Source organism: Lepisosteus oculatus, chromosome 9 (genome assembly GCF_040954835.1).
Source record: "Lepisosteus oculatus isolate fLepOcu1 chromosome 9, fLepOcu1.hap2, whole genome shotgun sequence".
Classification (NCBI taxonomy): domain Eukaryota; kingdom Metazoa; phylum Chordata; class Actinopteri; order Semionotiformes; family Lepisosteidae; genus Lepisosteus; species Lepisosteus oculatus.
In genome coordinates this window covers 3,718,023-3,731,507 of record NC_090704.1, presented here as the reverse complement: position 1 = coordinate 3,731,507, position 13,485 = coordinate 3,718,023, and the positions used below count along the sequence as shown (strand labels likewise).

The window sequence follows — 13,485 nt, the reverse complement described above, 5'->3', positions numbered from 1 at the left end:
ATATTTAAAGAAAGCCATATGCAGGAGTCATACAAGCATATGAAATCTTAAGAACAAATCAATGGGATCAGAAAACTGCTCAAATGTGTGTTTCTAAAAGTCTAATACACACTAATAACAATGCCCAAAATGAAAGACTCACTAAAAGAGACACATCTGTAGTCTTTCAACTAATACAAGTTTATTTTTTTAACATAGGAACAAAGTTGCACACTCAAAACTTGAACAGTTTCATCTATGAAAGTACATTGTGGAATATACACAGCACGTCACCATTGGTTACCTCTAACGCATGCTCCCCTTTTGGATATTTCTCAGTACAGCTCCTGTTTTGTCTTCTTTTCTACACCCCAGGCATTTTCTGCTGAGAACACTTTCCTCAAAAGGAAACAGCATCTCACATGCATATAAATAAAATATATGCAGCCAAACACTCGAATGGGCAAAGTGTAGAAACTTGCAAGTTCTTAAATACTGACAGAATTTATTCTATCCAATTCATTGCCAAAATCTTAAACTTTTCATTAGAACTTGGAGGGAAAAAAAAGTTTCAATTCTAACCATCTTTAACTGCCTAAAGCAAACTTTTCATGAGTCTCCAGATTTGTCAGAGTACCGCCAGTTAAAAGCATATGTTAATATCTACATTTATAAAAAAACTATAAGACATTAATCACCTAACATTATATGATAGAAAAATATTGCATTTTAGAACATTAAATCATAATTTCAAAAACACAAAAAAGCATGTACTTGAAGACAGACCCTAAACTAACAGAAAGAACATTAATTTCTCAGTTATAACAGTTCCTTAAGTTTACCTTATAACTGGAGCCCTTGAATGGTCTACGTTCACCAGTGGAATACACTCAAAGGATTCCTCCTTAGGGACAAACTATTCTCAGGGCCTGATTCTATGAACTATGCTCGCAGCATCTTCAACACTGTGTGTGAAAATGAAGGCAGCATTTTTAAGTTGTATGAACACTACAAAAATGGGGCATTACATGTTTCAAACCAATAATACACAAGTAAATTATACGGCATTACTATTTTCAAATACTAGCAACAAACTGCATGCAATGTTTTGCAGTGACACTAAGGATAGAAACAAAAGCAATACCTATTTTCTCAAAGCATTCTGAAAGGTTACACTAAACAAATCAGACTTACCAGAAACCTAAGTGTATACAAATTATCATAATAAAGCTTGTTCTAGAATATCTACATTAAATGATAAAACTGCACATAAGAATTAAAAAGGAACCAGCAAGTGATATACTATAAAGCTATGCTTAAAAGTCATTGCAGTCAAGGGAGAAGAAATGCACATTTTAACTATATTGCAACAAATACTTAAACTTCGGCTTCATGTTTTGAATATGATCAATTCAATGCCATGCAATTCATTGATGTTCATCACATTAATATGAAAAATACATGAAGGCTGTTGCTATTCTTCTGATTCTTTTTTCTCCAAGGTCACAGTTTGAACCAAATGATTTAACACATCCCTAACAGCTTCAACATTTTCGCAGAACAAAAATGACAAAAGTATGCATGTCACTACAAGGCAAGTCATTCAAGTCATTCATATTTCAAACACTGTTGTCCTTAGGTTATGCTTACCTGTTAAACTGCAGCAGAACCTAAGGTGAAAGGTCTGGGTCACACTGCAAAGATTAAATATTGCACTGTTTGCCATCAATAAAAAATTCAATCATTCAATTATGAATCAGTTCAACAGCCTCCAGTATAAACGTACTTAAAACAATGGCATTTCAAAACAACTCAGCGGAGTACTTCTTCTTCTATCATTTTATAGAGCCTTTCTAGAAGTGCTTACTTAATATTTTCTAATCCAATTCTGAAGCTGCTTATTCATTAAATGCATCCTGTTAAATGATCTTATTAGAGTAAACAGTCCTATCATTATGCGCAAGAAGTGAGAACCTACAACCAAAAACTTTTCTAATTTCAATCTTTATCATCAGTTACATGGTATTATAAATCGCTTTCCTGTAAACAGAAATCCTGCCACATACTACACTGTGCACCCTATAATATTTTAAAAAGTAGTTACTAAAGCCTTCTATTGTAACATTTCATCGTATTGAAAGGGATGGATCAAACCGGCAAGCATTTCTAAAAAAAAGATGGTAGCCTACAAAACAGTCTACAGTACCAATTACGTATGCGGTAGCCTAAGTGCTAGAACTAAGAGAATTCTGCACTTTTCGGTTAACATTGCAAAACACGACCTTCAAATGATTACATTTAAACTTGGAATTTAAGGAAAGGTGTCATGGTAACAGTTGCAATAAACGTGTTTCAATATTTGGATACTTACCTATGAATAGAAAGGATCCTATTTTTAAATAAAAGCAATACTTCACTGCTAGTCAAAACACTACATTTTCAGTCTCTCAAAGAAATACATTGAAAGCAAAAGGACTTCGGATCCATTATATTTGTGATTTTGTACTTACATTGAAAGTGCTCCTTGATGGAACAAATCAAGGATGGTGTACAGCGTAGGCCTCCTCAGCCCTACAAATCTAGACCTACGCTGGATGCACTTTAAAGGACAATGGCAAAGCAAATTGATTCTGCATTCACGTTTTTCCTTTAATCATAACAAAAAGCCAGCAAATATATACAAAGCAGACAGTGGCTTTAAGACACCAAGATGGGGGAAAAAAATCAGTACTTTTGCAAAGACAATTACTGTTAATATGAGAACACATTTACCTGTGCTGTAAAAAAGCAGCAATTTGACTATGATGTTCATGAAGTCACATTTAAGGGAACATTTCATAAAAAATACTTTTTGCTTTCTTACCACCTTTCTAATCTTTCCTGTGAGGGAAAAAGTTGTTCTCTTATTATAAACAGTTCAGACTACCTCAAGTCAGCAAACAGGTAATGTTCATATACAGTACATTGAAAAAAATACTACAGAACTAGGTTGTAATTTCAGGTGTACCATGTTGCTATCCACTACATGCACACTGGCCTGGTCCTAAATCACTGTATTGAAAGCCTATAGAATAGACAAGGCTAAAACAAAACAGGTACTTAAGTGAAAAACTGCAACATTCCTTTCATTTCTTAATATGTTTTAAATACCAATAAAAATTTCGTAGACTTAAAACTTCAAATAAAAACTCAGAGCCATTAACTTTTTAGGGTGAGCGAAGAAAAACTCGAAACTTAAAATGTCATCAAATCTGTACAGTCTGTAACAGACATTCATATACACCTTAGGGCAGAACTACAACTTAACTTGCAAGGCTGAGAATTACCCATATTTCCACCCAACTTACCAACACAGGAGGTTTCATTTTGTTTTATTGCAAAACACAAAAAACAGGCATTTTTTAAAAAAACGAGATGATTTACATGGAAATTACTACAGTTTCATAAACATGAGCATTGACCACATAATTAATGATGAAATACAGGAGCTGGAATGTCCAAATCTATGAACCACATACTAAAAACAAACCGTTCATCTTATACAGGAAAATTGCCTTCGGTGTTTTTTACGTACTCTTTCGAACACTGTTTTAAACCAAAGAAATTAAGATCTTCATCAAGTCGTCTGCATCCATACATTTAACAAAGGTTTTTCGACAATGAAGCAAATACTCTATGTCCACTTCACATTACTGGCCCTGTGCAGAAGAAATACATAAAAAATACATATATGGTTAACAACAGGAACATCTGTTTAGCTTTAAAAAAAATCTAAAAACCTGTATTTGGGGGGGAAAAATGTTAGCGAGGCGCTGGCTCGTGTGGTGCTCTGCTACACCTGGGGAGGAAATGTTAGGACAACACGTATTATACATGCCGATTTACAGTAAGGTCTTTTCTGGACGGGAACTATATTGACCCATTAACAGCAAATAACGTCGGGTCTAAAAAACAAAACGAAACCGTGACGCTAAAGCCAAGTCTTAGCACGACAGTACCTGCTGTGCTTGCGGTGCAGGAGGATGTGGGGGCATGGCCTGGGGGCTGGCCTGCCCATAGTACGCCGCTTGCTGCCTGTAGTACTCAGCCCACGCTGCGCTGTAATCAGGCTGGCCGCCTGCCTGGGTAGCAGCAGCAGCAGCCGGAGCCGCCTGACCTTTTGGGTCGTTAAAAAGAAGAAAAAAAAAAGATTTTTAGAAAACCAAAAGAAAAAAGATTTTTTAGAAAACCTCCCTACTTCCCTATACAAAGGTCCCAAAGTCAAACCCCATTTAACTGTGAATAAATTAGTTCTGGTGTTCTGCAAAAGATAAGTTTTTATATCGATATAAAATTCACTATAAAGCTTAATGGCATAAGCCATTTGCCAATACGTATTACATGAAACCAAATTGGTTTTAACTTTACAAATCTGCAGCCGTGCAAGACACAGACACTGAATTAGGTAGCTGCTAATTTGCAGTGCTATGGAGACGCATGATTTTTATCTCAACTGCTTGTGATGTACTTTCAACTCCAGTTCAAGTACCTTGCTTTTTATAGTACTCTTCCCAAGCCTTTGTATAGTCCTGTGGCTGTTGTCCCTGTTGACCTGAAATAGCAAAGTACATTAGGAATCCTGCACTTACAAAACAAAAAACTGCATTACACTCTTTTAAACAATCCAAAGAGCTGTTCCCATCATTGCCCTATTCATTCAGATTCTAAACTAGACAACGGAATACCAAATTTCATCATTACAAATCTGAATATCTGGTTCCGTTCTCCTTCAGGCAGATGTGTGAAGATTTCAAGGTGTACATAAATGAACAAGCACAGTGCAGTGAAAGCCCCTGTGTAACTTCCGAGAGCATTTAAAAGTGATGCTCTAAACAGTAAAAGAAATAAGTGAGGAAATGAACTCATACTAACAAACTAACCCACTATATAGTCCGAATTTATGTTTTTCAAAATTATTTATACCCAATTTCTTGTAATATTCCTCCCAGGCCTTCGTGTAATCTGCCTGTCCACTCTGACCTGGATTCTGCTGGTCACCTGTTAAAAATGGTACAATTTAATTGATAACCATTCTTAAAAAGGCTGCAGTAAGAATTTTTCTGAATGATCTTCGATGTGTAAGCTGATTTCTACACTAAAATTTCAGCAGCTATGAATTTTTTTTGTCCGTTTCCAGACGGCATTAGCTAATGCACAAAAATGCACGTGCTGGCTGACTATTCAACAACAGAAGACAAAAGAAATCTGTTGATTCTTCGAAATCAAACTCACTTATTTGATTTATCTGTTTTGCATGTGCGCGCGGCAGGCTGAGGACGCTGACAGCTGTTTACCCCCCGACTGGAATTTGGATTGGAACTCAGCAGATTTCTATTGGCTCTGGTTTTGAGTCGCTCATAAAACCAAGTGACAAACTTCACACATCTCAATACAGAAACATGCTAAGCCTCCGCACTGAAGTCACGCAAAACCCACAAACCGCGAACAACGACTTACTTTGTCCATTTGTCTGCGCAGAGCCCGGAGCAGCGCTGGCAGCTGCAATCGGGGCTTGCGGCTGCTGCTGATACTGAGAATAATAAGCTGCCCATGCTGCTGCGTTCGCATCGGCTGCTGCCTTCCCTGCGAAGCATGCAGAGACATGGGTCACCCAAGAACCGAAAGCACACCTCCCAAAAGAGGGCTACCTGTAAAAAGTGGCGGAGCGGTGGCTCTGTGGCTCAGGATCTGTGCCTGTGTGGAAGGTTGCTGGTTTGTATCTCGCTGCCGGCAGAGGAATCCTACTCCGTTGGGCCCCTGAGCAAGGCCCTGAACCCCAACTGCTCCAGGGGCGCTGTATAAATGGCTGACCCTGCGCTCTGAGCCCCAGCTTCTCTCCCTGTCTGTGTCTCACGGAGAGCAAGTTGGGAGTATGCGAAAAGAAATTCCTAATACAAGAAACTGTATATGGCCAACGAAGTGAACTTATCTGTGACACTAAAAAAAAAATCCCCTGCCCTTCACTAGTGAAATAAAGCAAATCTCCCCCTAATGCGAGTTTGTGCCAAAAAAAATAATGGGAAGAGGCTAAAATGTGGAAAAAAATCCCACTATCTCTATGCTCCGTTGCCTCCCAGGATTTACTATCATTCTCGCTCTGGAAACTCGAGTCATGTCTCCAACACTCCTGCACCACAATGCCCGTGTATGCTGGGACTCGAGAACTTCAGTGAAGACATGTCTTTATCGACCGCCATGCTATTGTTTCGGTGAACAACCCTTATGGTATGACATCAAAACGCAAGACACCTGAAATGTATAACTGTGTCGTAGTCAAGAACAAGTTACAACAATAGTGGGGGGGGGAAAGGATAAATTCTAAATTGCAGGTATGTGCGTCATAAGCTTTCACCAAAAAGTAAGCGTTTAATAAATTACTGTATGGAAATGTCAAACACTTATGCAAGGAACAGGGCACCTACCGGGGTCCTGCTGTCCTTGCTGCCAGTGAGGAAAGCCATTCCCCCATCCTTGTGGTTGGTACGGTGCAGGGGGACCACTGTAATGGAAAAACCAGAATGTCAGGCCTCCAGTCAAAATCAACGCAGCAGGGATACAACTGACTTCGTCGACACTGAAAACACCATTAAGACGAAAAAACCCACGCTTGTGTTTCAGTAGTACGACGATATATTGTGCATTGTACACAACACTTAAAAAGCCAGGATGACTTCGAAAATTAGAAGTACCGTGTATGCACATGGGGCATATGCATTCTTACAGGGTTCGCGCCACGGGAGGAGATCAGTGTGAACTTACTGAGGACCAGGCGGGCCCTGGTTGTAGGGCCCGGGATTGTAAGGACCCATTGGAGCAGGTGGCCCAGGAGGCCCAGGGGGGCCATGAGGAGCCGGACCTCCATGAGGCCCTGGTGGGCCGTGCGGACCACCCAAGGGACTGACGGGACCCTATAATGACAAAGGTTTTCAGATATTACCCACCAGACATCATCTCCAGCTGTCCTCTCTCTCTTCTGTGATCATGCTGCACATCGATCAACTGCTTTAAGTTTAGAACAGTTGTTTCACTAATACAAAACCAGACTCACTCCAATCTTTTCTTCAACCAACTGCCTGGCATAGTCAATCTGTTGTGGTGATCCACGAATTGTGAACATCTTCAGGCTCGGGTCTGCATTGGGGGGAGGATTTCTCTGTAGCTCTATTCTGGCACCGGACTGCTGGCTTATGCTTTTTATCGTTTCACCACCTGAAATGAAAAATGTTTTTAAAGAAAATGTAAAAGGTGAAGCTTCACGCATTACCTATGAACATTCAAACGCCATGGATTAATTGTTTTTCTTGGGAGTTCAAACTGGTTCTGTGCTTACCTTTCCCAATAATGAGCCCAGTTTTCATGGTGGGGACCGTGAAACTGAACTCCTGAAGCCCTCCAGGCGGGCCCATGTTCCAGTTGCCCTGACCCCTTCCTCTTCCCCTTCCTCCTGGTCCAGGTGGACCACCAGCCTACAATAAAAATTGTCCAAAATGCATTCTGAGACTGAACCAAACTATGAACTGTTCCAGGTCTTCAGGATTCTGTTGATCGGCTAAGATATTTAAAAAAAACTAACCTGAACACTGCGTAGGAGATCTGTGATTATTTCTGCAGCATGCTGAGATCTGTCAGGGGGTCCCATGATCTGAGCAATTCTTTCTGGAGTACTTCCATCATCTAAAGACGAGAAGACAAATAACACACTGTGTAAGTCTCATGGGTGTAAGTCACTCCATCAGTGAGAATATTAGCTCATTATTGATCTATTTTAGAGCATACTGAAATTTCACTGAATCATTCGTGCTGCAGCCAAGAAACAAGCAGTAACAGGTGAATTAAAAAAATGGAGCTTTTGAACTATTTTACAAAGGGTTCAAGTTCCTACTATCCTGGAACTTACCTGGTTTAAACTGAATCCTCACACCAGTATCATTCTGAATCTTCTTGATCATTTCACCATTTCTGCCTATAACAATTCCAACTGCAAACCTTGGCACGGGAACCTGGAAGAAAATAAGTAATGGGATTAACTTTGTGAAGAAAAAAAGTTACCCTGTTGCCTTTTTAAAAACCCCGCACACTTTCAAGACATTAAACTTGGGCATATCTAAGAAGTCTACAGTCCATTCTTACACATTTCAAAAATATGCTTAGACACTGCTGACAGCTAAGCAGCTTTCACTTACATCTAAGCTGCAGTCACTTCCTCCCATTCGGGATCCATACTCATTCCGCTGTTCTCTGAACCCTCCTTGATCGCGGATGAGCTCCATCACCATTTCTTTGGCTTGCTGGAAGAACAAAAACAAAGACGCTGTAACAGAGCTTTACTTGCAATTTTACTCTCAAGCTCCAAGGACCAGAACATCTGCCTACCTGCACTTTAAAGGGATCGCCTGAAATCCTAAGTGGTTTGTCTGCCCCCGTGTTTTGCGGGCCTTCCTGAATCATTACCATTTTCACTCCAGCACGTTCCTGTTTTGTGGGGAAAGAAACAGTGGCTTGTACACACAACAAAACTGCAGGCTTGCATTTGCACATATCAGGAGACAAAACATTCTTCTCCTCACCTGCAGCTGTTTGATGGTTTCGCCACCTTTTCCAATCACCAGGCCAGCTTTGGAGGCAGGAACAAGAATTTCTTGAACTGCCATTCCCGGCCCATCAGAATGGTGGAAGACTGGTCCAGGCCTTCCTTTCTCTACAATTTCAGTGAGCAACCTCTTCGCAGTCCTGGAAAAAGACATCACAAAACACAACAGCCATTCAAGTCCACAATAAAAATTATGCATTGAACAACAAATTCCCACAATTGTAAATTGTACACATAATATAAATTAAAACGATATGGCATCCGTGTGAGGTTTATTATTTAGATGTGTGCGGACATTTTATACTTACTGGATTGAATCATGAGAACCTGTTAACATCACAGATCTGTCTGGCAGACCACCACTGTCTAAAATTTTAAAAAGAGAACATGTTAAAATTACTCTCAATTCATTTCTACACATTCAAAAGGTAACACATAAGAAACATCTAAATGTGTTACATCAGTAACTACAATGCCTATAAAAACTTCTCACAAATGTGAAAAGAACCCATATATAATTCCTAACCCTAACCCATATATAATTGCATCTAACAAGGTTTAGGTTACAGCTATAGCTACCTTAACACAATGCAGACTAGATTCAAACCTTACCTGGGGCAATCTGTATTTTGCATCCAGATTCTTGCTGCAAGCGAGATATTTGTTCACCTCCTCGACCGATAACTAAAGACAAAAAAAGAAGCTTTAGCAAATCCTGAAGCACTCTCTGCAAAATCAATACTAGCAAATGTAGAGTTAAACTTACTGAATCCAACCATTCCGTCCGGAACCTTGAACTCCTCAGAAACAGACCTTAACAAAACAGAAATTTCCGATTTGGATTATGACTGGAACATAAGAGCAAATATGCAACACTAAGACTGTCACTAACTCTGGAAGGCAATCTAATTACTAGTTTAGAATTTGTTAAAAAAATTGATAAATTTACCAAAGTGCAGATTGCTACATAATGCTGAAACCTTTGTGCACCCACACAACCACACAGTTCTGAAAACATGCCATAACTCTTAATAGGACAATACATTTACTCCATATAAAAATAAAACTTACCTCTGAGGTGCATTCATCCCCCCCATTGGAGAAGTATAAGCTGAAAGAAAAAATGATTAATTAAATTTTTCCAAAAGTTTTAAATGCAACCGTATACTCATATGTAATTTGTGACAAACTGTAAGTAACTTAAACATGAAAAACCTCAAGATTGGTTTATTATGTATAACACTGTCAAATCAAACAAAACAACAAAATAACTTTATATGGAATCTAAAGAATAATTAATTTTGTAACTTACGATCATTCTGTGAAGCAACCTTCTTTGTTTCCGGCTGATCTGTAAAATAGAATGCTGTATTATGTGATGTGATATTTTGATTAATGGTTTACCCCCAGTGTTAAGATCTGAGGCTGAAAGGGAAAGTAAGTTTTCAATGTTAGTTCTATGATATAGCTACAGGAACAATTTGAGACTTAAAAAAACACAAGGAGAATTTCCAACATTTAATACTGACAAATACACACAGAGTTAAGAGATGTACTAGATGTTAAGAAGATCACTACAGAAAACAGGAATGTTAACAGCACTTGGGAACAAGGAAGCGACCATTAAATTTCACAGAATATCATTGTCATTGGAAAAAAGTAAAATACAAATGCAAATCTGACTGCCTTTCCATTTTCCAAACAATTCAAAGACAACACCAAACTTCTCAAATTCAGACACTTTTGCGTGACGTTCCGAGATTTGACTATGACATAAAACGTGTTCCCAACTGCAGAATATAATTATGCCCAAGTACTGAAACAGTTTCCAAAAAAGATGCAGCAAGTATTTTCCTGGAAAAAGGGCCTGAAACTTTTATGCGGGTTCTTGATTTTATGTAAATTCCTATTACCCATGCTTCTAAACACTCAACAGACCTAAGCATGGGGGCAATAAACATGAACGCCGTCGGCCCAATTAATGCTTGGAAAGTTATAACATGGCAAACTTGAACAGAAAGGCAACGCTGCAGATTCTATTGAAGAGCAGTCCGTCTCCAACTGGGCTGACACCTTCCACCTTCACATACTACAGACAGGTTTAATAAGCAAAAGGTTCCTGCCTTCAAAAGGAGGGGGCAATCCCTTCCAGTGTTTTCTACTGCTCAGACTTGTCCAAGAGTCATCTACACATGAAATAAAAGCATGAAATACATGAGCTGAACCATCATGACGTTTTGACTTTCACTTATGTTCCAGGGTAGCGCTGGGGAGCTTATTTATGCACAGGAAGTACACTGTAACCACACCAACAGCACTAACACAGTAATAATTTTAAACTTATTTCCAATTTTTGGCAATATTAAATGATTCATCTTCCTTATGTGCACTTGATTTTTGTTTTACTTTTTTTTTGCAGAGTAGACAAGAACCTGTAACATTTGTTGTATCAGTGCGATCTTACGACAAGTCAGTCTACACAAAATTAGAATCATCCTGACACCTTGCTTACATAAAACAGTGCAGTGTAGCAGTCCTGATTACTGCAAGCTTATACACAAACACAAACTGACAAAATCTGAAAATACAGATTTGTTTGGATAATGGAATACAGCTTCTTAACGTGCATAACACTCAAAAGGAAATAAAAATTAGGCAAAAGGAACTACAAATACTGTGTATTCACCAATTTTAAACAGAATACAAGAAATCTTTACACACTAGCAATTCAAAGAGTGTAGAAAGGTGTAAACAAAATCAGGAAATGACCAGAAAATGGATGCAAAAGTTCTCTAAACAAATCTACTCACCCGCATCTTCCAACGGCCTTTTCTGGCCTGGATATCCAAATTCATTCGTAGCTGGTGGAGGTGCACCACCAGTGTCACCACCAATTTTCGCAGCGATCTGAAAAAAATGAGATTGGACCGCATGAACTGTTGTACTTTTCATTTAGCCGCCTCTGACACCACTTCTTCCAACACTACATTGCTGCGTTACTGGGAAGTTCATTTCCGCCTCGGATAAACGCCTTCACGTCTTGCTCTCTTGTAAAAAGGACATCTCAAGCGCGGAAGACACGCTACCCTCCAAACACATTCAGGCGGGCTGACTCCCGGTCGAGCGAATCCACACTTGCTACAAAACGGCTCTTTTGTCTAAATGCTCGGGTACAACTTGAAAAACGACTCTTCGTGACATAAAAGTTCCCTCGACGTTGAGCCCCCTTTTTAAAAGTTGACCGCACCAAGCAGGGTTTTTAGTCCAAAACTATTCCCTGTGGTCGAGGTTTTAAGATATATTCATATATATTTCATTCGAGATCGAAGGCGCCTCGTCCTTTTAGCGATACAAATATCAGCCCTTAGCCGACAGCGCCACAAGTAAACCGCTTTTCTGCTGCGTGCTTTCTTAACTCGGGCCTAGAAGGAGGAGGGGGACGTGGTCAACTCTCGAAACTGTGGGGGTTGGATTTCACGCCATTTGTACGAAAAGCCCCCCCAAAAACACTTCCCTGGTAAACTTTTACACACTAAGGAAAGCAACTCGCCGTTCGTCAGCGAAGCTGCCGCGGGCGAAACGGACCCTTCCTTTGTTAGGAGCGGTGTAAGAAACAAGGCCCAAGCCGGACCGCTTTGTTGAACGGCGGGCGCCTGCCTCTCTTAAAATGTTGTTGTTTTTCCGACTGATCTTAAAAACTCCCTGCCGGGGAAAGCAAAGAAACCCGCGCCCAGTCGACCTACCTGTCTAGCCCTCTGCAGGGCGTCCTTAAAGGCGTCGTTCATGCCCGCGCCGGAGCCGCTGGACGGAGGAGCCACGCTAGAGTAGTCGGCCATCGCGGAGCACAGCTATCTTCCCTCTCGCAGAAGTGGAGTGAAAATGGCCGCCGGTCTCCGGGAAACAAGGTAGTGCTGCGACACCGCGGCACGAGGGAGCTGGTTGGGCCAGGAGATATCGCGATAGCTGGGGGGAGGGAGGGAGAGAGGAAGCGCGCAAGGGGGCTCGTGAGGCACCAATTAATGCCGAAAGGTGACCTGGGAAGGCGGTGAGGTCTCGCCTGACAGTAGGAGGGGTCTGTTGTTGCCGGGGGGTTTGTTTTCCTTGGGGAAAAAAGGAGGCTCGTTTAAATTTTAAGAACAATGCCCTCATTCTAAAGATGTCAGTTCCCCCCTCTCCCCCCCACCTCGAATTATTGCAAAACCTGCGCTAGTTGTGATTCCTAGTTGTGTAGCCAGCCCCCCAAAATATCGCTCTGCACCTCCCCGCTGGAGCTCAGCAGGTGTGAGCCTGGCCAGTAACCTGGACGGCAGACCTGCTGGGAAAGGTTTGGGTGGGACATAAAACCACGTACTGGGGCAAGATCTGTTGTGTTGTGAGCGTTGATACAGCCATTGCAAAAAAATTCTGAACTTCTGCCCCCATCCTTGAGGGGAGTATACAGCCTACTGGTGTAAAAGGTAGATGAACTATTACTTGTTCCATAGGTGAATCCACTTTTGCACTTTCACAGATAAGTGCGCCACAGATAAACACGTTTCAGCCCTTCGACCTCATGCGGTTAGTTTGGAAGCCCAAGGAGTACGCCTTTGTTCATGTTTGAATGTATATCCGATTTCCCTGAAAAGACGGGCATATTGTATGTATGCGTAGCTTAGACTGTGTCTGAAAATGTCACAACCCACCCCTCCGGCCCGCTGTCTCTTTGCCTCTTGAATTGGCCGTCGGTTTGCGAAGATGTGCACACAACGACTATACTGCACCCCACACCAGACGCCTGGATGCTATGGTCTGTGATTGCGGTCATCCTCTCCCGTGAGCAATATAGTCAACGTTACAAATTTGAATGAATCCGACCTGAAGAAGACGGCAATAGTGCA

At 40.8% G+C, this 13,485-nt stretch overlaps 1 protein-coding gene across 3 annotated transcripts; it reads right to left on the bottom strand.

The window, feature by feature from the left end:
- Nucleotides 1-159: 159 nt before the first annotated feature.
- Nucleotides 160-12,513, bottom strand: fubp1 (far upstream element (FUSE) binding protein 1). 3 transcript variants are annotated; one of them, XM_015355256.2, is made up of 22 exons: nt 12,352-12,513; nt 11,419-11,515; nt 10,732-10,794; nt 9,921-9,959; nt 9,680-9,719; nt 9,375-9,421; nt 9,221-9,292; nt 8,917-8,974; nt 8,586-8,748; nt 8,392-8,490; nt 8,202-8,306; nt 7,916-8,018; nt 7,592-7,692; nt 7,349-7,484; nt 7,067-7,227; nt 6,778-6,926; nt 6,441-6,517; nt 5,476-5,601; nt 4,942-5,016; nt 4,508-4,570; nt 3,978-4,135; nt 160-3,677 (listed from the first exon to the last, which is right to left on the bottom strand). In XM_015355256.2, the coding sequence occupies exons 1-22, from the start codon at nt 12,442-12,444 to the stop codon at nt 3,669-3,671; spliced, it is 2,034 nt and encodes a 677-aa protein (XP_015210742.1). In that variant the 5' UTR covers nt 12,445-12,513; the 3' UTR covers nt 160-3,668. The 3 variants fall into 3 exon arrangements, with proteins under 3 accessions (XP_015210742.1, XP_015210746.1, XP_015210747.1); XM_015355260.2 differs by lacking the exon at nt 10,732-10,794; XM_015355261.2 differs by lacking the exons at nt 4,942-5,016; nt 10,732-10,794 and having other exon boundaries at nt 12,352-12,512.
- Between the last annotated feature and the right edge of the window lie 972 nt (nt 12,514-13,485).